Here is a 25,518-nt window from a genome sequence, read left to right as displayed (position 1 = left end):
ATCAACCCAGCAATGTTAGATCTGTTAATTTGCTTTCGCCCCAGCCGGGATTCGAACCCATCCTACGGAGATATCGTGACACCAAATCGCCTGCACTGTAGCCGTTTCGCTAGACCACACGACTACCTGGGCTTCATAAAGAATAAAACTTTTCGGTGGCTTTCAACGTCAGTTTTAATATAGTGTCGTACTACAGTAAATGATATATAAGGCATGGAGATGGTTTTTTTTATAGATCACTCGGATAAATTATCTATAGTAAAGGATCCTACAAATTAATGTAAGATACAGTCACAGAAAATAATTATATTTATAAGTACGTCTGAGCATGGAAGTAATATTACCATGATTACTTCCATGGGTCTGAGCCAGTGACAACTCTATAACAGATGTATCCATCGGAATACCAGCAGTGATGGTGATACATGGCTGTGTACATTACGTATATACAACTCGTCTAAACATTAACCCAACAATAATAGATCAACCCGGCAATAATGTTATAGATATATATATATAGACTTGCCGACATATATATTACTAGAACACACCCGTGATCTCACGGGTCCGTGACTGAATTAAAGTATATAACTATGCGCAAGCCTTATTTTAGTATTAGTATTGTCATCTGATAAAGTCATGTCGATTATAAGATACACGGCAGTTTTCTCTGCTTTCAAATCTTTCTGTTTGAACCCGTCGAACTTGAACTTATCAATTATTGGTAATATTTATTATTTGGAAAACAATAGGTCCTGGAATGGAGTCAACAGCATTGTCTATATTAGTTATAAATAAAGTTAAATTCTTTGTTTCGCAGTTTTACGTCATGCCCACTAACAAATAGAAAACTGTACATATACGCCCTATTTTTAGTATTCGTATTGTTGTCTTAGAAAGTCTTACTGATTAAAATATTACAATAGGTAACAATTTGACAATTTAGTAGTGTCAACCTTGTGATTATGACCCGTATATATAGCATATTAATCCTGAAAACACCGTTTGGTGGTGCGCCTGTCAGATGCGGAACGTACAGATAAGGTAATAGGTAACAGGTGAATATACTGGGACTCGACCCGGTACTTCTTAATTATTGGCAATTTTAATTACGTTGAAAACAAAAGGGCCTGGAGTGGTGTAATTTTTAATCTACACCTTTGTACTATATTAGTTATATATAAAGTTGAATTCTGTGATTCGTCGTTTTTACGTGATGACGGCTGACAAATTGGACCTCGTAATTTTAGTATTGTAGATGGATATTGATAATTAACGTCACCCTTCTTCAATAATGCACATACAGTGGCTAAGTTGATTACAAGCTGTACAATATATTGTCACGTTTCTTTGAGAAATTGTTTTCCAAGTTTGTGACTCAATATGATCGGATGTTTATCAATAATCACCAATGCACCATGCTGTTCCGTTCTTAAAAGCCGTTTTTTCTTTGCTTGTCTTAATGATCCACGAGAGCCTGCCTGTCTAGCAAGATACGAATATCATCATAATCGCTATTAAAATCAAAGGTATTTACAAATCTGACCTGAAATTTTCAGATTAATCGGACATTCCGTTGTTAGGTTGCTGCCCCTTAATTGGTAATTTTAAGGAAATTTTGCTGTTTTTGGTTATTATCTTGAATATTATTATAGATAGACATAACCTGTAAACAGCAATAATGTTCAGCAAAGTAAGATCTACAAATAAGTCAACATGACCAAAATGGTCAGTTGACCCCTTTAGGGGTTATGTGGCCATACTCATCATTGGGGTATTTAGTATAAAAATGTGTCGGGTGACCCGACCAACAAACCAAGATGGCCACCATGACTAAAAATAGAACATAGGGGTAAAATGCAGTTTTTGGCTTATAACTCAAAAAACAAAGCATTTAGAGCAAATCTGACAGGATTTAGAATTGTTGATCAGGTCAACATCTAACTGCTCTGGAATTTTCAGATGAATCGGATAACCTGTTGTTAGGATGCTGCCCCTGAATTGGTAATTTTAAGGAAATTTTGCTGTTTTTTTGTTATTATCTTGAATATTATCATAGATAGAGATAAACTGTAAACAGCAATAATGTACAGCAAAGTAAGACCTAAAAATAAGTCAGCATGACCAAAATGGTCAATTGACCCCCTAAGGAGTTTTTACCCTTCATAGTCAATTTTTAACCATTTTCATAAAATTTGTAGATTTTCACTTACATTTTCCTCAGAAACTACTGGGCCAAGTTCATTATAGATAGAGATAATTGTAAGCAGCAAGAATGTTTAGTAAAGTAAGATGAACAAACACATCACCATCACCAAAACACAATTTTGTCATGAATCCATCGGTGTCCTTTGTTTAATATTCACATAGACCAAGGTGAGCGACACAGGCTCTTTAGAGCCTCTAGTTTGTTCTTGTGAACTATGATGTTTATACACCATCTTTTTTTGCGGGGATGGGCTCTTTTTTCATAATACATAATTTTTAACTTAAAAAACGAACAAGCACGAAATCGGATTTTTTTTTCAAGAAAAAAATTAAAGTTGAAGAAAATGTTTTGTATATAACCATAATCTCAAAAAGATACTTTGCCTAATTGCGGATCCATCATGGTCTGAACTAGTCTAGTTAACTTTACCAACATTTTTGCTTGTTTAGATCAAGGGAATTTAGATCTTCGAATAATATGATTCGGGATTTTGGAGAAAGGGATACCACCAACAAGACAGACTCAAGTTAATAGCTAAATTTTTAAAAAGTCTATATATTAACCATATACTTAGCTCAATGCAAGGGGATATGTAGTAAGACCATTGCAAAATTGGGACATCCGTTTGGTTTTTTGGAACGTATAAATTCGTAGCCATGTCTGATTACAGTGGGAAAGTTAAATCTGATGATTCATAAAGATGGCATATTTTAAAAAGGCTCATTAAGATTTAATGTATGTCACTTTGCAATATGACATCATTTGCTTTTTAGTTATATGTATGATTTGAAGTACTTTTGTCTTCTACCTTCTGAATACGAGTTAACATATGGAGATGTGGGTTGATTGACCAATGAGGCAGCTATCGACCATAGACCAAATCTAGGCATCGAGTAAAATCAGTTCAAAGTAAACTGATGTCATCTCGTCGAAATTTTTATGTACACCATCATTATTTGGTTGACAGTTGGACATTTGTCACAGTTAGCCAAAAATATAATATATATGTTCCACACTGCGATATCTGATATAGCCACGCTCATGATCCAGTTTTATTTATTGACTGGTGTGTATCTGTTAGTTTAGTCTTGACCTGTGACAAAGTGTAGTCTGCCTTCTTTAACTACATATAGTTCTTTTATTTTCCCACTGAGTATACTGTCTTTTTTATTACACTGAAATATCACCACTGTTCTCCATAGAAGATTTCATACAACACCACAGAAGAGAAAGCGATTAGTTTTAAAATTGCTTATCAAAATTGCGTGCAGCATTTTAAAAGAGACAAACAAATAGAAACCTTTTCTGCTCTCAAATGTTTTTAACAATTTAACGCAAACATACGCTCATTTAAGGCCAAAGAGCATGTATGTCACTTACGCTCCCCCATATATATCTGCAGTCGGAAGCACCAGCCAGTTGCAATCGACTTTAGATTTGTTACCAAAGCATTGTCACAAAACAGCAATATCTCAATGTTTTCTCTTTTCATTTTATTTTATTCGTGTCTGTTAACACATTCGTACTTTTAATACAAAGTAGATAGCTGCTAACAATCTACTGGCTCATCTTTTCACTCTATGGCAATATTCTGATTGAATAAGTGAAATGAAAATAAAGAAATACCGGCTTAAAATTCATCCACAGCAATTCCAGAGAATTCTAGTATAGTGACCTCAAAATCGTGTGCAAAACATTCCATAGATCTAAAGTGAAGATCAGATAAAGAGAGGCGAAAATACCAGAGGGACATTCAAACTCATAAGTCGAAAATAAACTGACAACGCCATGTCTAAATAAAAAAATCAACAGATCTAGACAAACAATACTACACAAAACATAAAATAGAAAAATAAAGAATAAGCAATTACGAACACTAAAAAAAAGTTCACATAAAAGAACTAGTAAAAACTCAGGAGATGTGATATGTTTGCTTATGAGCGATTTCATACAACTTTTCACCAAAGTCAGAATGAGACTGATTTAAGCAGCTATTGATCACCATACGGTCTTCGCCAAATTAGCAAAACCAATATCTTATATTCAGCTAGTAAATGTCACACCAACTCTTAAATGTGCAGATAATGTATACAACAAATGCCTCAGAAACACCAAGGATTTGTATAGAATCTAACTATACAAATCCTTGGAAACACATACAAACAGAGACAAGCTTGACAAATCTTAAACCATGAAATAAACAGACACAATCAGTCTGAGATGTACGTCATATACCGAAATATTGAAACGCATGTGTATGTGGATTGCAAAAATTGAATAGGCAAAACAAAGTGAGCATAAAACTGAAGAATTACAAATTATTAGAAAGAAATAGATATTCACACCATAACCTATGGAGAGAAACATTGAAAGATATAGTTGTCATTTTTGGTTTAATCAGCAGGAGAAATTTGCTGAGAGGTTTGAACCCTTGTATAAAAATTTCAACAAAACGTGGATCAAATTATAGAAATGTTAAAACTAAACTTGGAAGAAACAACAGGAAGAAGTATAGACCTAGTGAGCAGTTCCTGAATTTTTCAGAATGGTGCAAGCAAAAGTGAAGATGTTCCAGACCATATGAGTATTTGGACCATACGCGTATGGTCATGGCCATATGCGTATACTCAAAAGGTCCGACCATACGCGCATGGTCCGACCGTACGCATATGGTCGGACCGTATGCGTATAATTCTCGTTTGGTTTTTAACGGGCCGGACCATATGAGTATTTGGACCATATAGGTATATAAAAAAAAATTACATTATAAAAGTTTCAATAATAAAAAAAAACTTTATATAAAAAAAAACAATGATGGTTACATGACAATGTATTATTTTATAATTCAAATACTGCGTAAAAATTAAATATTGATGCCATAGTAAGTTTTCATTGCTAAAAACATTCTTGCGTGAAGCTTTTTTTTGTATTTTCAAGTCTAGGTTGTGTTCATTTACACTTTTTGTTTGCGAGTGAAAAGCTACCATTTTTGTAGTTGCGTACAGTGATACCGAGGTCTTGGGCCATTCCGATAGGTGTTTTTAAGAAGCTCTAGATCTCAAGTATCTTAACATGACTGCAATACACCATATTCACAAGACAACTTAAATAGACTATGTTAATTTTCAGTGAATTCTTGTGTAACAGTTCATTTAGAAATTTTTGGAATTATTCTTTTTAAGTCGACATATTGCCATTCCCGCGTATTAACAATCGGTAATGACCATTGGTAGTGACCATATAAAATATTTTTTTTATAGTTTTGACAAGTAAGTAAAATTAACTTTGTGAAACTTCTAATTTTTATTTAGCTTATCTTTTTATTATGATACTAGAACATACCCGTGATATCGCGGGTCCGTGACTGAATTAAAGTATATAACTATGCGTAAGCCTTATTTTAGTATTGGTATTATCATCTGATAAAAGTCGTGCCGATTATAAGATACAGTTTCTCCGCTTTCAAATCTTTCTGTTTGAACCTGTCGACCTAGAACTCTTCAATTATTGGTAATATTCAGGTCCTTGAATTGAGTATTTTTAATCAACAGCATTGTCCAATAAAGTTCAATTCTTTGATTCGCTGTTTTACGTCATGCCCGCTAACAAATTGAAAACTGTACCTATACGCCTTATTTCAAGTTAAGTCCACATTTTAAGTATTCGTATTGTTATCTTAGAAAGTCTTACTAATTAAAAAAACTACAATAGGGAACAATTTGACAATGATTGAATTTAGTTGTGTCGACCCTGTGATTATGACCCGTGTTTAAAGCAAAATCAAATACACCATTTGGTGGTGCGCCTGTCAGATGCGGAACGTACATATAAGGTTAAAGTTACAGGTGAATATACTAAATTGGTATCGGTATCGGATTCGACCCGGAACTTGTTACATTATTGGCAATATTAATTATCTGGAAAACAAAAGGGTCTGGAGTGGTGTAATTTTTAATCTATTCCATTGTACTTTATTAGTTATAAATAAAGTTGAATTCTTTGATTCATCGTTTTAACGTGATGCCGGCTGATAAATTGGACCTCGTAATTTTAGTATTATAGATGATAATAAATTTATCTCTATGATAGCGTCTTTTTAATGAACGGTCATACCATATGAAGAGTTTAGAAGTATTAAAAGTAAACTGTAACAGAGTGTTAATTACCCCGACCATATGAGTATATACTCATATGGTGATAACCATACGAGTATGGTCCAAATACTCATATGGTCCGGAACATATACACCACAGATAGACTGTGAACAGACTAATCATTGTGAAACTAATCCAAGAAGCAGAAAAGTGTTAAACGACATTGATTGGGTTTAAGCAGTAACATGGTCAACAAACACTTTGTCTCTAAAAAAATATACCTATGTCCCTAAACATATCACTTTAAGATTATTGATATTTTTTTCAGAGACTGTTGCTTGTGGCATTGGTGGTTAAATTGAGTGTCTTTCACAATATAGAAGTGTAAAATGGCAGAAACCAATTAGTCTAAATCTTTAATGAAAAATACAAAATTGAGAGAGGAATACAATTCATTTGTAAGACTTTTCATCTAAATGAAGAAAATTATGTCATTTTGTAATCCCGATTTCTTTGGTTGTGTTTTGTGAAAACACATTATAAAACTTGTTATCATACTTCATTTTTAAAACCTTTATTTTATAGTTGTCTTTATTTTCACACAAAATTGTGTTTTCCATCTGGGAATAGTCAATATATTATTATCTTTACAAAATCCGATAATTTTAATCATGTGCATCTTAAAATATAATTTGTTGTGACTGTAACTTACATTTTATTATAATTTTGATTATAGCATATACCATATAATAGAGAGTCTATATAATTAATATTGCTACATTACAGATTACATGATATTACCAGATATGAAGCATTTATACCATGCAATTCAATTACAAATTTGCATTATCCCATGTCTGACAGGGACATATGTAAAGAATGTAATAAGGTGGCATGTGCTTGTTATTATGATAATCTTTTTAATAATTGACTTAAATGGGACAAGTTCTAAATTTCTAATATTGTCAATAAAGAAACTGCTATTTGTATATCGCCGCGATATAGCCTTTTAGTGCTAATGCGGCGTAAAGCAACCAACAATCAATCAATCAGCTATTTGTATAATTGGCAGCTTACAATTCTTTCCTAAGGCAATTCATTTTAGCTTTAGTTGTGCTATTGAAAGATCAGAAGTTATGTAAAAAGGATGTGATCTGCAAATTAAAGACAAATATACAAATGACTCTTAATTGCTTTATTCACATAGTCTTTTAAGAAAAGGAAGTTGCATTTGCTAATCCCTATACTGAACACCTAAAGCCAAAAGATTCAAGAAAATTGGACTGCTTTCAAGGAAAATACAATTTACATATATTGGGTCTTAGAAGAACTTACTTTAATCAAGGAAACCCTGATAACTTAATTAATGTAAAAAGCCTAAGGTATGACACAATAACAAACAGTATTGGAATTGAATTCAAGAAAAAAAACCTAAAGTTTAGATATTAATTTTTGTTACTAACAAATTAATCATTTGTAAATGGCCAATGGAAAGAGAAAAGACTTGCAATTGGAGATAAGTAATATTGAACGAATTTGGTTTTATTCAATTTTTTGTCTTAAAAATATACATTGGTCCCAGTATTCTTTTGTGTTCAGTTAATATATCACCTAATATGAAAGCAATCTGAATAGACAATTCGAAACAGATATAAGTTAGTCATCAAGTTTCTATCTTTAATATAAATGATTTTAAATAGTGGCTGTTCTTAAAGTTCTAAGAGAAAGATGGACAAATTAATCAATGAATGATTTGTTTAAGAAAAAAAAAAATCAAATTTCAAATTTCCATGGAATGAATGACACAAAAATCAATAGCTATGCATTTGTCTAATGGGACAGGTCATTGAGTAAAACTTAGAATGGCCAGGTAAACACCAACTGATTCTGGGAAAGGGTATCATTTTCTTCCCAACAATATAAAATGATCACATATGATACAGTGATATGCTCTTACATCTTACTAAGATTCCGACAAAAGTAATAAAGAAAAATAAACACATCATTGATCCTACATATATATAAAACAGCATGACAACACAACTAAAACTTTCATACCTTGTTTGACTTTAAGTGATTATTATCCAGTACACTTTTCAAGGAAATAAGTCATAAGGGTTTAAAAATTTAATGACAGATATCTTTCAAGTAATATGAAATTAGAAAATGACTGACAAACATCTAAAAATATGGTATACTATAAAACTACAGATTCTTCATGATCATCACAGAGATTCAAACAATTTGAACTAGAGGCTCTAAAAACTTGTGTTGTTCACCTGTATCTTCAACAATAATAGCCACATAGGAGAGAAATTTGCAATAGTGTTTAGTCATTTGTTTTCCATCCAAACAAGTGTGCACATGCTGATATGTCACCCAGTGCTTTACTGACCATTGATTTATGTTGATAGTTCTCTGGCAGTTTTGATGTGACAAGACTGTAGATCTTGATGCTCTAAGATTTTCTCTATCTAAAGCGGCTTTCAAGATAATAGACAAACTTGCATTTACCCTTTTGTTATTGTTTGAGGTATGTCAAAATGTTGGTTGGAAGGCTGGGTTGTTTAACTTAATTTTAAAACTCAATGCTTCTTGTTTGGTTCTAATTAGGTCTTTCCACTTTTCGTGGAAAGACCTTTTGTTTTTCTTCTGATTATTTCTTTTTTTTTCTTCTGCCGTCTGAGATGCTTTTTTGTTTTACAACATATGGAATGGAGGTTTGGCCAATGATGTTGTACAGTAATGGGGATTTCAAAACTCACCCTGTGTAACCAAATACTTATTCTTATAGGAGTTATCTCCCCACGTCCCCTTTTTCTTGTTATCGCTATATCTCTAAAACCGTAAAAGATTTTAACAAACTGTTTTCCCCAAATTGTTCGTCTACTCTTAAGAATGATTTGTTTTATTTTGACTGAAGTAATCGGAAGACATCTTATGGCAGTTGTTTCCCTTTGAAAATTTAAGATAGAAGAATATGTTGGATAAATTCATAAGGTATAAGTCGTAGAGGCCTACAGTCTTTTGATATGAAGTCCTTGGTCCATTTAAAGGATATTGAGGTCAAAGGTCAAAGGTCAAGATCATGTTATAAATTTTGAATTTTGCTTGTTATCGTTATTCAAAAGAAACTGTTACAGTTAATGACATGATATGTTTGCAAAATTACTGTTTATAATAAGGCAAAACTTCATCATATTCAGTCGAAGGGTTTTGGTTAACCCTTATAGGAGTTTTCTCCCCTTATGTATTTGAAATCATTATTTCTCCACAACCATACAGGTGATTGACCTCGGACCTTCTATTTTGAGTTCACTGAACAATGACCTTGAAATTGAGGTCAAGGTCAAAGGTCAAGGTCATGTTATCAATTTTGATTTTTTTACATTATTCAAAAGAAACTGTTACAGTAAATGATATGATGTGTTTGCCAAATTTCTGTTTACAATAAGGCGCGACTTCAACCTATTTCAGTCAAAAAGTTTTGGTTAACCCTTATAGGAGTTTTCTACCCTTTTGTATTTGAAATCATTATTCCTCCACAACCATACGAGTGATTGACCTCGGGCTTTCCTATTTGAGTTCACTGACCTATGACCTTGAATTTGAGGTCAAGGTTGAAGGTCAAGGTCATATTCAAAATTTAGGAATTTGCTTGTAATCTATATTCAAAAGAAACTTGACAGTTAATGATATGATGTGTTAGCCAAATTACAGTTTACAATAAGGGGCAACTTCAACCCAATAAGGTCGAAGTGTTTTGGTCAACCCTTATAGGAGTTTTCTCCCCTTTTGTATTTGAAATCGGTATTTCTCCACAACCATGCAAGTGATTGACCTGGGGTCTTTTGATTTGAGGTCACTGACCTATGACCTTGCATTTGAGGTCAAGGTCAAAGGTCAACTTAACGTTCTAGATTTTGACCTTTGCTTTAAATTCTTTCTTGTTCATTATGAAACAATTGAGTCTTCTGGATATACCTATTAATCTTATTTTTTTATATCAGTTTGAGGTTCCAAATTACATCAACAAGGAGTTTTCTAACATCTTTTTTCTAAATTTCATTATTATCGAGGTGGAAAGACCTTCAATTGTTCTCTGAAGAATTGGTTTTTAATTAGCCCAGTAGTTTTATAGCAGAACTTTGTAAAATGTTTACAGATAAGGAACAAAGAATGCCTATGACCAGATGGGCTAAAAATGGAAAATCAAGTCACTATCACTTAAGGTTAAAGGCTATATTTTAGGCCCTTTTTTCTTTTTATTGTTCATTAAAAACTTATCTCTTGATATACTTCATCACATGCAACTATTAACTACCAGTGTTAAAAATACCAGTACAATAGATAAACTTCAAAAAGGACTGCATGAAATATTATTGAAGTAACTTATAATACCAATTCAGATATACTGTTTAAAGATTATCTTGGTTTCGTTTACTGATCAATCAGTCTAACCAATATATGTACATACCTTGACCTATAGTGGTTAACTTCTATACATTGTTTTTTTTTATGGAGAGTTGTCTCATTGGTACTCATACCATATCTTCCTATATCTATATAGATGTTTTTAAGAATTTGTTTATGGCATTAATCACAGTCTAATATAGATCATTACTTGATTTTTACATTTTCAGCAGTTAATAATTTTGATTAACTGGGCGGGTCACTACAAAAAACTGATTACAAATTTTCTAGTAACTAAACTTTAATAACGTAACTGTATTTGAGAATTTTAATATATAACATTTTTTCATGACATTTTTTTCTTCAATAAAACTTCATCTACTCTGTCTTTTGCAAGTGTGAATTGTCTGTAATGAAAATACACTAAAAATAGCACAAAATGAACACAAGAATAAGCTGAGACTAGAACTGGAAACAAGTCAGGAAGATGAACTGGTGGTTTTACTGTCAAACTCCCTATGGTTAAAACAGCCATTCCAAGTAATGATACTAAAAACTGAAATGGAAAAAAAAATCAAGGTAAATATTATTATTAGTTTACATTCACAATGTCATTCTGAATCAGGGATGGGGTTGATTACTTTGAAATGTAATCGATTACATTACAATTACTTTGCTTATTTTATGTAATGGATTACATTATGATTACACCCAATTTCAAATGTAATTGATTACATTAGATTACTTTTCTCCATTGTAATCATGATTACTTGTGATTACTTATGATTACATTGTATATTTTACTCAACATCAACAAACTAAATCTATAGAATTTTTTTAATATCATAAATATATACAAGTTAAGTAAAGTGATACTTGTACTGTTTGATAATGCAGCCATAAGTCCTTTATGCAATTGCAAATTTTTCATTGCATTTTATCATCAGCAGCATTTGAAAGGTTGAATCACTAAGTCTGCATCTATCTGGCCTAAAGAATTTTCCAGCAACACTTAAAAGTCGTTCAACTGGAGCAGAAGTAGCAGAAATTGTGAGATAAGTCTTTGCAAGTTTTGTCAGTATTGGGTATATCTCAGTATGGTCATTCCAGTACTTTAATGGATCACATGCATCATCACATGGCTCAAGAAGGTATTGCGAAATTTCCATTTTAACAATATCACCTGAGATATGCTTTTTCCTCCCCTTTGTTGGTGTCATGAAACTGAACAATCCTGTGTACCATCCTCAGATTTACTTTGAATGAAAATGTCTCTGTGCTTTCTCTGTAAAAGAAAACAAAAACATGGTTATTTATTTATTATTTATAAAAAGAATTAAACAGACAGTGACTAATTAATGATCAAGTACATTGTAGTCTTATTGTGTTTGACCTGAGGACATAATTGACATGTATACATGTTTTTACAGGTGTTAATCCCCATTTAAAATTTTATGACAATCAATAGGTGTAAGAAAAATGTGTTGTGTTAATTGCATTATTAAATAATGTTATGAATTGCTAATATTAATTGCATGCACAATTATATAACATATTTTAATATTGAACATTTAAAAAAAACATTTTGTGTAAACTAAAAATTGGAAGTATTTTCAAAGTTTATATAGATGTTTAAAGCAATGAAAACATAAAATATTGTAATATTTATAAAGTACAAATTGTAGACCTGATACCCTTGCTCTAAATTTTGGTCTCTCAAGAAATGATAATAATCATGATAATATTTCAACATTTCAATAATTATTTAAACTAACTTACCTTTAAATGTGTCACAAAGTTTGATGTTGTTTTGGCATTGCCAGAGATGTATGTTGGACAATATTTGCACTTTGCCTTCACAGTCCCAGAATTTGGTGCATGATCGGGAAACACAAAGTGTTTCAAAGCAGACATTTTATATAAATTTCAACATAACATCCAATTCAAAAATTAAAGATAAAAGCTTAGTTATAGACTTATAATATAAATAAAATCTTTCAACAAAGAAAATTTAAATATCCAATAAAAAGAGTGAAAATAACTAGTGAGTAGATTTCAATGCAAGAGTTAATACTAAGAAAATTCTAGTTTAAACCAGTGTGATCACTGAAGTATAGAAAATAAACATGTTTCACTTTTTTCTAATTAAATAGTTTAAATCTTAAATCAATCTCAAATCTTAACCATAGTTATACAAAACTTTTTCAAACAGTAATAAAGATCAATGACAATTGGACAATGTAAAACATTGTAAACCTAAGTTTAATGTGCAAGCATGATTTATTTTAAAAATAAATTATGTCTCTAAAATTTGTAATCATCAAGTAATCATATAAATGTAATCTAAAAGTAATCATGATTACACCTGTTTTTTGCAATGTAATCGATTACATTCCGATTACTTGTAATCAGAAAATGAATGATTACCGATTACATGTGATTACATGACAAAATGTAATCGATTACAGCTGATTACGATTACTGATTACGATTACCCCATGTCTGTTCTGAATTCTAAATAAATGTGATGCCTGCCCAACTTTTTGTGTGTCACACTTACCTCACACAGAGTTTTTTTTATGAAGAGTAAACATTTTTAATTCAGCTATGATTTTTTAGCATCTTTATATGTAATGACAAAGATGAATAAATGTATAAAATTTTAATACAAAAGCTGGTAAGTGTGGTTAAAGTCATTTCAATATATGGATTTGTGTGTATGTCATTTATTTCTATTTAAAATAAATGAGGAATGTGTCCATAGCTAGAATATACAGTTATAAAGGGATATAACTCAAGAACTGTAAAAGTGAAGCCAAATTTGAACTTAAACTGTCAGAGTTTAAGTCATATGAAACCTCAAAATAAAAAAAAATAAAGCATATGTCTTTTTAAAAACAAAATGGATAGTTTTTATTATTACATATACTTTTTCCTGAAAAAATTCTTTAATTTGTCCACATTCAGAAGAAGCTAACTTATTTTAATTGCTTGCTTCCAAGAATCAATTCGCCCAAATATTTTCTGTTTGAAAAGTGACCTTAGCGTGACTCTCCTCCTAAAAATCAGAGGATCACAATACAAATGGATCTGGCATTGAAATAAACCATTTATTCAAAAACCAGTTGTTGGCACGACACGGATTATGTTCTTCTCATATATGTTATGATGGTATGATACTAAACCCCTAACGGGAAGGATTGTGTCTGATGTTCATATGATGAAATCATAATCTCTCAGTCAGTTTAATTGAAGTCTGGAGCTGGCATGTCAGTTAACTGCTAGTAGTCTGTTGTTATTTATGTATTATTGTCATTTTGTTTATTTTCTTTGGTTACATCTTCTGACATCAGACTCAGACTTCTCTTGAACTGAATTTTAATGTGCGTATTGTTATGCGTTTACTTTTCTACATTGGCTAGAGGTATAGGGGGAGGGTTGAGATCTCACAAACATGTTTAACCCGCCGCATTTTTGCGCCTGTCCCAAGTCAGGAGCCTCTGGCCTTTGTTAGTCTTGTATTATTTTAATTTTAGTTTTTTGTGTACAATTTGGAAATTAGTATGGCGTTCATTATCACTGAATTAGTATATATTTGTTGAGGGGCCAGCTGAAGGACGCCTCCGGGTGTGGGAATTTCTCGCTACATTGAAGACCTGTTGGTGACCTTCTGCTATTGTTTTTTTCTATGGTCGGGTTCTTGTCTCTTTGACACATTCCCCATTTCCATTCTCAATTTTATTATTTGATTGTACATGTTTAAAAAGGACCTAAATATTCTACATATTTTGAAAGTTACACTCATGCATAGGAACTATTTTGTGTTAAATTTGTACTACTTTTTGGTGCATGCTTTCTGGGCGGGCCCAAATTAGTAGTGTTACACCATAAGTTTCATAACATTTGGTTGAGGCAAACTTAAGTAAGAGAACACGAAACAGTTTAGCATTTTTCCATTGGTAAAGGGGCATAACTCTAGAATCGTTAAAGTGATGCCACCAAAATTCTAACCCGATCTGTATTTATTATTAATAAGCATTGTGTATAAGTTTTATAACATTTGGTTGAGGCAAACTACCGGTAAAGTTAGAGAACGGAAACCAACTTTTGGACGTACGGACATATGGATGTACAGACGGACAAGGGTAAAACTTTATGCCCCCTCCGCTATGTCGGGGGCATAAAAACAAAATGTACATGCTATGAATGCAAATCATGTTTGATATAACTGTTCAATACTATCAAAGTTGATGAATATAATATGACTTGATGAATAATAAGAGTATGCTTTTTATTTTCTGTTTACTGTTAAACACAGATTTCAGAAAACTTTTCATACTGATACAGATCTAGATAATGAAAACTAGTTCATACTAGTGTGTACCTGTACCATGTCAGGCTACCTAGACCATTTATTTTTTGAGTCAGGTGTTGATGTTTGGTGTTGTCTGCTGTTATTTTCTAATTTTTTGGTAATAACTTTTGGTATAATTTCTGTTTAAATCATTATTTTTTTGTCAAGAAAAAGTGTAGATTGCATTTTGTTGTAATTTTAACATGCTGAAACTGTTCTGACCTTACCATTAATTTTTGTAGAGACTTTCTCCATCCAGTGTATTGCACCAGGTCATATAATGTGAATGATAAAATTAAATACAACAGTGAAGATCCAATAAAGGCTGTTGTCAAACCATCTTTTATAAGAAGTGGTAACATGCTGAAAAAGATATTTTTTTTGGTTATTATTGAGGTAATTATTTGAACTTTAAATACCAATTATGATGATGATGAATGGTTGTATAATATCCGGCTGCAAGTTAAATGCATCTTCATGACTAGAACAATTATAACAGGTTTTTGTGACAAAAATGTTGGTTATTGTTTTATTGATTTGAGGATGTACCGCTGGTGGTCGGGTGGGCGGCAACCAAATGTTGTCCATGCATTTACTCATGAACCTTTCAACCAAAGCTTTTAAACTGTTACTTTGTTGTTACTGTCAACAAAATGAAAGTCAAATTCAATAATGACGATTTTGACTTTTACTGTTCAGGAGTTATGGTTCTTGAAAGATTGAAAAATGGTGTTTCCGGGCGTGTCCATGCATTTACTCATGAACTGTTCAACTGAAGCTTTCAAATTTTAATATGTTGTTACTGATGACAAAACGGAGGTCAAGTTCAATAATGTTGACTTTGACTTTTACCGTTAAGGAGTTATGGTTCTTGAAGGATCGAAAAATGCCTTTCCATTCATGTTGTTACATTTACTCATGAACCATTCAACCTAAACTTTTCGAATTTTAATATGTTGATACTGATGACAAATGGAGGCCGAATTTGATATTGACGATTTTCACTTTCAGGGGTTGAAGTTATTAAACTTTGCTTAATGCTAGGAGCACAAAATCATGCTCAAAACATGAAATTCAACATTTTGATTGGTTGATTTTGGAGTATGAGTACAAAAAACTGACTCGAAAGTTTTATGACTTGCTTGAACCTTGGACCTGTTGCACTCAAGGCGAGCATGCCACCATAAGACCACAGAGATTCTTAAATTATATCAATAACTATAATAAGAAGACATGATGTAAATCATATATTATGACATCTACTTTTTTTGTATCATGATCATGTGTTCAAAAGGGGAGTTAAGTTAACAATTACTTTGCCCTAAAACTGTCCTTGCCTTGGTATCAATTCAAATCATTTTTTGGTTCCTCGAGTACTAATGACATGAAGGATTTATTTTCGTACAATTACCTGAATGTTGATAATATTCCAAACCATACACACCAAAATGGATCTTTATTTATCTGCAAACAAATAACTCTGAAAGTACACAAATATATTTATCATTTTAGATTTTACATCATTTACATATCATACTTATAACAAAATAATGATTTTTTTTAAGGTATCCTATTGAATTTGGTAGATAATATTTGAAATAGCAAACAAGAGAATATAAGCAGAAATGCTCTGCATTATTGATTATGAATAATTCTAATGCTCTGACTTTAAAATCAATCAACTTTATATTACAAGTCAAAAGTATTTTTAAGCACCTTTGTTGTAAGTGTACATGTTATAAAAAGCTTTATTTTTGGTATTCAGAGCCATCATTAATATCATCCATAGCAATATTTGTTTCAACAAGCTTGTTAAATAAGAATGACAATACTCACATTGCAGGAATTAATATACTTTTCTCATGGACTTGAAAAGAAAACAGGAAAAATACTAAAGATGAATTTATCTGCAAAAAAACAATGTAGAACTTTTGATATCTTGAAAAGAATAACAGTAAATAATCAATACTGTTCTAGCCATGTGCTTAATTGAATGTCAACAAATATAATGTGTTCAAGTTGAAATTTTCTTAACAGTGGTTTATTCATTATAGATAACAATGATTAATCAATCTAAACTTTCCTTTTGTGCTATTTAACCTTGTGGTCTAATATCATCAAGATCCAAACAATTATACTCAAGTTATTTAGTTTTCTATGTTGTTTTTTGTGCAAGTCTTATTTTAGCGATGGTGTTGTCAGTTTATTTTTGACTTATGAGTGTGCATGTCTTTGGTATCTTTCACCTCTCTTCTTTTGCCTGGAAACCAAATGGCTTTGGAAACTAACAATGATGCTGACAACAACCCCCCCCCACCCCATACCATTATACAACTGCAAATTTGTGTAGTTGTATATGTATAAAAAAAAATTCAAGCTACGGTGGAAGATCTAGTACACAAAAGGGTTAATTTCATATCACATCAACAGGTTTCTGCATATAAAATTTTGACTGGGTGGTTAAAACAGCCGTCTATGATTAAATTGCATTGCAAGCATAAGTAAACTTTAAAGAAATGACAATTTGACAACAACTGGCTTGGTGTTGCACTACTGTAAACCAATCAATTTTTGTGAGGGATTTATTTTTGAGACTTTGGCTAGAAGAAAATAACACGAATATAATTTGTTGCTAAAATTTAATACTTGGATCTTCCTTTGTCTTATTAAATCAAAAATATTTAACTATTGCAATATTAAATCAACGTGAATCGAGTTAGAAAGGGTAAAGCGCGGAACAAAGTATCCACTGAAATAAGTATATGATTTTAGAAATACAGACTAAGGATATATTAACAAGAAACATGATGATTACAAATGCATCAACATAAAATAATACTGATTAACTTTGATTTTACTGGCTTTATGCTCATTTAATCACTTTACCGTCTTGAGTTCATTTTCGGAAAATTTCTTTGATGACTATCATACTTTTCATGATTAATACTTACTAAAGCTAATTTAAATCTTTGAATACTAGGTCTTATTAACAGATCCAAAGATGATGGTAGTAACATTACTAATGTTGATACTAAACTAAAAGAAAAGAATGTTTCAAATTTAAAAAAAAAAAAATAGTTGATCTGTAAAACTAAAGGATGACACACATAAAACTAGTGCAAACAGAGAGTTTGAAAGCACTTGAAATCAACATACAATGTTTATGTGATGGACTGTAAAATTAAGGTCAGAAGACCTCAGATCAGGAGAGATTTTATCAACATTTTTTTTCTCATAATTTAACCATCTCATGCAAAAACCTTTGTTTTTTGTGTGTTTTTTTTTTGCAAAACTTTCAGGAATTTTTGGTTTCTTAATACGCTTTAACTTCATAATTTATTTGGACTTTTTAACTTTTTTATTTGAGCGTCACTGATGAGTCTTTTGTAGGCGAAACAAGTGTCTGGCGCAAATACAAAATTTCAATCCTGGTATCTATGATGAGTTTATTTTTCTTCAATCTTCCATTTGAATGTCATAACAATGTGTTGAAGTCTGTTTATTAGAATGAATAATTGAGAAGAATCTTTTTTGTTTTGTTTTACATTGTTGATTGTTCACTGCTCCTAGTTGAATTTCAAAATTGCAATGCTTACCTGTTTTCATCTTTGTATATAAATCCTTTCAAATAGTAACCTTTGCTTCTGTCAATTGGGCAAGTATTTTAAATAATATATAAAATATAATTACTACCTACCATAAAAGTATTATATGATCTGTTGTCAATAGATTTTTCAGCTTTATAACAAGTGACAGTGTACACCAGAAATTGGCAACTTTATCCTGATAAATATATGAAATAAAAACTTAGGTCTTTTTAAATTTATAGTCAATGACAATTCTGTCCTTTACAATAGTTAATGCTATTTCTTTCCTTCAAACTGAAAAATATTAAAATGCAAAAGTTCCATTTTATTCCTATTTTAAATCCTTATCTTTAGTTATAATTTTAGAAGAAAAAAAAGAATAACAATGTTTTTCTTGTCATTTTAGGAAGCTTTTATAAGTCACCTTTATCGTAAATTGATACATAAATATATTTGTATTAGAAATACAACCTACTTCATATAAACCTCTTGCAAAGGGAAATAATCTGTGTAATACTTGTATTGCTGATTCTACACTGGACAAAAATGGCAGCCAACACAGAACAAATGTTGTAATAACAGCCAATCCTATCTTAATTAATCTGAAAAATCTGTAAAAATAAAAGCTTTCTAAATATATTCATCCCCTAAATTACAGCAATTATTTTCTCTGTACAGTCATTTTCTCTGAAATAGTTGTTGTTGAAATTGAATGCAACAATAAAAAGAATAGCCACAAGAGTTTCAGTCAACTTCTCTTTGAAAATGAGACTCTATATTTCATATAAAATCTTCACTCTTTTCCATTGAAATTTTAATTTTCTTGTCTTATTATACATAATCAATAATTAATATTAAACTTACCCATTTTGATTCTTACTTCGGAAACAAATCCCAAGTAAATAACAAAAGAATGGAAGTGCATGGTAAAGTTCCATCTGTTTATAGTTCAAGGCCAAACAAAATGCAATTGATCCTAGGAGGTCACGACCTTGGCTCAAAAACAGAATCCCAAATAAGATTAAACCTAAACTTATGCAATTGTATCTGTTTTACAGTTAAGGATCTTGTTTCATGATATTTGGCTATACTTTTCTTTTTATTTTGTTATAATTTCTTAATACTGCAAAAATAAATATTTTAACCTGATTGAATATTATACAGGGTGTTTAGGCATAAAATGCACATTTTTTAACTTCAAAATTCAAATTGCCAGGCATGTTTTGATTAGAATACTTCAAACAAAACATTGTTTTTGCTTTGTTTGTTTAAGTTTCTGCCATGTTTTTTCTTGCAGAAGAAGGGCAAGAGACATGTCTGCCTGTTTTCTTATGAGTTAGTCTTTTGAGGTAGTCTTACTCATCAAGGAAGCCTTAAATACAAAGCAGGGTACATTCATGTTTTTATTACCCGTATATGTTGTAATAAAGGATACTGGAAATGACCATGGTCTATTAAAATCAATCCTGGATACATCAGTGTTAACATAGCTGCCTTTATCTGCAATGTAAAGAATTGTCACTCAACAATTTGGTTTAAAACGAAATCATTTAACAAATAAGATTAATCTTAAAAATTTTAATTCTTATGATCTTCAATTGCCATGATTACTTAAAAAATTGAACAATATTTTGTGATGGGCCAAAATGCAATCTTGTCTGCTAGTTGATTTTTTTTACACATAAGTTCTCTTTCCATTTCCATAGATAGATTCTAATTTCTTTGTTTTGGCAAAGTCTGTATACAAGCCTTTAAAAATATGAACTCCTTGAACAATTAAACTCGTTGTTTACCTGTACCCACCAATTCTGCAAAAATTGACATGGTATTCCAGAAAATAATGAATACACATTTTAAATTGCTTAATAATGTATAATTTTGTTGGTTTCATATAGCTGCATGTATAGTAATCCATTTAGCTTTACTGAATGGCACATTTTCATTACCATTTGAATCTCACCAATTTTCATCTGTTTAAAGATCAGAAATATCACTGGGAAAAATAAAACAACATCTGCAAAAAGCACTGAAAGAGAAATTTAAACAAAATGTAGTGAAAAAAATAAAATTTCCATGCTAATTATATAATGAATAAAAAAGACCACCAACATTATAAGAAAGGTAGTAAAATATAAAGAGATGTTACATACTGCTACGTTAAAACCAATGAATCAGATGTTGTTGCTTTGCTTTTTTTCATGAGATTATGTTTTAGTTTATACTTTTTTTTAATTTTCTGTCTGTATTTGACTGTAGTCTCCATAAATGTACAGTTCTTGTGACATTATTATCGGTATCCATAATACATGTAATAGATTTGTCTATTGTGATTTATTCACACACCAGCAACATTCCCTTGTCTTTGAACATGTATTCTCAACAACATAAATACAAGTTTATATACTTTACAGCCTACAAGACTTTCGGAATCTGGTGTTTTTAAGCTTGTGATCCGGGATTTTTTTTTTTCGAATTTCAGGTTAAATTTATGACCTCAGGATTTCATGTTTTTAAGCCCGGGAATTGGGATCAGGATCCCTCCTACACACACCCCTTTAGTAATTTTATGAGGAAATATATAATAATAATCATAAAGTGATGCAATGAAATTAATAATACATATAGATTTTGCTCCTCATGTTCTTGTAAGGTGTCAACCTGGACCAGACATCTAAATTGTTGAAGGCAACAAAGTGATTTGTAATTGTTCACATCTAGATGTTTGCCAATTGTCTCATTGGCAACCATATGAAACTCCTAATATTATATGTATTTTTTTTCTTTCTGTGTCTCTCATGCAATGGCAGTACCTTTTCCATTGCTATGTGTTGTATCAATACATGAATTGTCAAACTTTAAGTGACAGAAAAGGGTGAAAAATCCTTATCTCAAAACACAGAAAATGTTAAAGACGTTGACAGCTTTGTATTGGCCTCAACTTAATTTAAAACTAAAACTATCTGTAAATACATGTAATCTAAACAAAAGTTTCAATGTCACTAGACCATGACTGAGGGTGAGTGGCCAAGTAATTTCAATGGAAATGGGATGTGACAATGTTGATACACTGCATACATGTACCAAATATCATTGACCTTCTATAAATAGTTTTTGACTTACCTGTATATCTCATGAATAATTTGTGTTCATAACTCTCATATCCTCTTGAAGTATTCAACTTCACCCATTCTGGATTTATCTTATGTGATCTATGATAAAAAAAATATAACGTGAAAATGTGTTTCTCTATTAAACTGTTATAATTATCAATTTTTTAATCATACATGAATGAAAATGTAATGAAATACAGGTCTTTGAATACAGCATTCAAATAAAGGTATAAATTGATGTGCTATCAGTCCTTTTTGTGAAAAATATCTTTGTGCAAAATTCAAAACATTTAGAATGATGATTAATTACATAAATTCATGGATTAACAGTTTCAATATAATTAAGAAAAATGTTTAAATAATTATTAAAATATGATTTGCAATTAAAAAATAGGAAAAAAGTATACTTTATGTGTATTTGATATCAAAGTTATATTTGATACAACACGAAGATATATGTTTCAACTGAAGTAGCATAAACAAAATTTGTTGTCAAAACCCACAGCAAAACTTTTTTAAACTTCAGTCTTTAAAATTAAAGTCATCTGGTAGCTTTTTTTACAATTAATACAGTATTACGAATTGCTTAGACAAATCAAAACTGTGAAATTCATAGGCAACAAATCCAAATCAATTTACACTATCATAACATTTAAATATTGTAGCCCCTTTTTTTTTACATTACAATAAGTCGTTTAACTTACAAAAACCCACAAATCCAACTATGATAGGCTGTTAAAGGTGGATAATCAAGTCCCCAGTACATCAAATTATTCGCACTTGAATTGGTATACCTGCAATAAAAGGGATGAATATCAGTTATTTATTACATACAGTTTTTAAAACGCCAATTTTTTTCCAATCTAAAATATTTCCTAAGGATGGAAAAAAGAAGTTAAAAATGAAGAGAATATGGTTGCAGTTGGAAATAAATCAGGCATTAATTCAATTCCTCGTAGTTAATTACCAATAGTCCATTTACCAATTATTGATTCGATTCTGTTATTACACTTTTTTTAAACAAATTACTTTCCTTTTTCAATCTTAGAATGGTTCTATGCCATACAAAATTGGCTTTTGCCCACTCAAAGCATAATCAGTTGAAAATTTTTCACAAATTTTTATTGGAAAATAACTACTGGTATCAAAAGTACTTAGCTTAACAACAAATTTAATTTAATAATTAAGTGATTTGAAACACACATTAAACACAGATACATTTTGATCTTTCCACTAGCTATACATTGTCAATAAAAATTAATGTCAGTCCCTCCTAACATGCATAAGGGAGACAACCACAAATAAGGGATCTCTAATTACAGGAGCAATTATAGGAGCAAACAGACAGTGTGACTATTCATTTAGAGATTTCAGAGAGATTTGTCATTTAGGGACATTTTTATTGATGGATTATCTTACAAGGAAGCAAGCAAATATACAACAGCTTTCCTTAATGTAAACACATTTGATAGAAGATAAAGACTTTTTGTTGACTTTTACATGTCTTTTGTTGTTTTGTGTGTCTTTGGGTTTGTAGTCTCATGGAAATATCTCTAACGTCCCTTTATTCATTAGCTAAACAGTAATTACCATGATTGAACTGGTAAATTGTATGAAATTTCCATCCAATGCCTTTGTGCTTCATAGTCACCAAACATTGGTTTCTTTCCAGATCCTGTTGTGACAAGAAAAATAAATTGCTAATATTCATGATACATGTATTGTTCTTCAAAAAATTTATGATAACATATAATCTTTAAGGTTTCAGCTATAGCTATGGTAAACACTGTGTTTTATTTTCTATTTGTGATGCCAAACAATAGTATTTAACATGTTAAAGAGGGCTTCAAAAATGTATTCTTTCTTACTTTTTACACATTTTTTTTCCATGATCATGATTGAAGGCTATTCCAACAAATAATTAATTCATGTATTCATTTTTTCAAATTTCAGCTATATATGTATATACTACATAAACAGACTGTTAAGACAATACAATATAAATAATGAAAGAACCTAAATCATGTGTTGAGTGAGCAATATCATATATCCTATACCCAAAACATCAAGGAAAGAAAGCTTACATTATTTTATAGTAAAACTACATATTTCCTGTATAAGTAAGACAACATTGGTAAATCATTTCAATTAATGTATTTTCATCATTCAAAAACATAAAATCATCGAATCAAATATACTTTACAGTATTATTTTTCTTCCCTGTGAATACTACTGTCACTCTAATATAATTAAGAAATAATTCATGGGGGCTTGAATTTATCGTGATTTTACCACGGGTTGGCCCTTTATGACAAATATTTTACCCTGAGCGATAGCGAGGGGTAAAATATCGGCATAAAGGGACAACCCGTGGTAAAATCTAGATATATTCAAGCCCCCATGAATTATTTTGATTCTAATAGGACAAGTACGGCAATTCTTATGGATCGAAGCGCTCTAGCTGGAGGCAAATATTTGCCGTTCCCATAAATAAACGCACTATTAGATTGGCGTAAAAGAACGGAGCAAACAGAATTAGTGACATGCTTAAAGTATATAAACTATTAACAATAAGGTATTTAGATAGTTTTGGATGAATTTAAACATGATTATTTAATTATATGTTTTATATGTTTAAAAAAAATCGCTTATATCCCATTTTAGCATCGTTTGTTTACGTTTCTTTGTTGTGATGATTTTCTGTTTCACAAGCATTTATTTTCCCGTAAATTACTTATTTTCTGACGTCATTGTTCTATGACGTCGAGTCGCTCATTCATAAAAAAACATATGACGTGGGGGTACAATGGGAACAGCCCATGAAATATATTCATATTTTACCACGGGTGTGTACTCAAAGCGTTTGAAGGACATCATGTTAGAATCATAATCAATTTAACTATTGTCATTTAATTGTCTTATTTTGTATGCACCAATTTAATGTAAATGTGTTTGTGCTACTAAATATTGTCTATTGTTTTAATGATTGTAACATGAATCATTGCAAGTCAATAAAAGTATAATACAATTCATAGAGGGTTGAAATTCCCTTTATGTGTCAGCGAAAAACAATCATTATCAGCTACAGTTGCCATCAAATTGGTTATAATCTACCATGAACATATCCTTATTGTGATAAGTTGAAGGTCTCAAATAATTATCGTTATCATCATGATCATATTTCTGGGAAATTTTTTACATAATGGGTCAAATCAGTTGATTTCTGTATCATCTAAAAGAAAGTGTACATTTGATCATCTTGCTGCAAAAACTACAGTTCATATTATTTCGTTGGAAGAATTACTGTAAAAGGTACCCCCATTACGACACTCTGAAAAAGAAAATTGGCTCCTAGAATGGTGAAGTATTGTTGACCTAAAAATAGAATATGTATATAAAAGGCTGCTAAATATGAGGAGTAATATAAACAAAAATAATTAGAGGCAAAAATACCGTTCTTTGTATTTTCCTAACAAATTCATCGTAAAAAGAGATTTAGAAATTGGTAGATGTTTCGAATTATATCGGGTTTACCTGAGTATGTGTTCAAGGAAATGCACCATCTTATAAAAATAGCATATAAAGACACAATAGCAACATAAACTATATTATTCATTCTGTCGGGCACCTGCCACGAAATTTCCTCGGGGTCAAAGTTTTGCTTTTTTGAATGTGATAAAGTTACTTGTGTTAAACAGCGTGGTGATGCTGATTTGGGTTACACCGTTTGTATCTCTGTTTAAAAGATCTT

General features: G+C 31.1%; 1 protein-coding gene across 1 annotated transcript; it reads right to left on the bottom strand.

Annotated features, from left to right (window-relative positions):
- Nucleotides 1-11,062: 11,062 nt before the first annotated feature.
- Nucleotides 11,063-25,492, bottom strand: LOC134686118 (dolichyl pyrophosphate Man9GlcNAc2 alpha-1,3-glucosyltransferase-like). The gene is made up of 14 exons (XM_063545824.1): nt 25,302-25,492; nt 23,358-23,442; nt 22,472-22,561; nt 21,778-21,866; nt 20,604-20,683; nt 20,093-20,157; nt 19,522-19,704; nt 19,133-19,268; nt 18,768-18,853; nt 18,022-18,106; nt 16,907-16,977; nt 16,482-16,550; nt 15,298-15,433; nt 11,063-11,272 (listed from the first exon to the last, which is right to left on the bottom strand). Exons 1-14 carry the CDS (start codon nt 25,381-25,383, stop codon nt 11,063-11,065), a joined length of 1,467 nt encoding a protein of 488 aa, XP_063401894.1. The 5' UTR covers nt 25,384-25,492.
- Nucleotides 25,493-25,518: the final 26 nt, after the last annotated feature.

Source organism: Mytilus trossulus, chromosome 1 (genome assembly GCF_036588685.1).
Source record: "Mytilus trossulus isolate FHL-02 chromosome 1, PNRI_Mtr1.1.1.hap1, whole genome shotgun sequence".
NCBI lineage: Eukaryota > Metazoa > Mollusca > Bivalvia > Mytilida > Mytilidae > Mytilus > Mytilus trossulus.
This window is presented reverse-complemented; position numbering and strand designations above follow the sequence as displayed.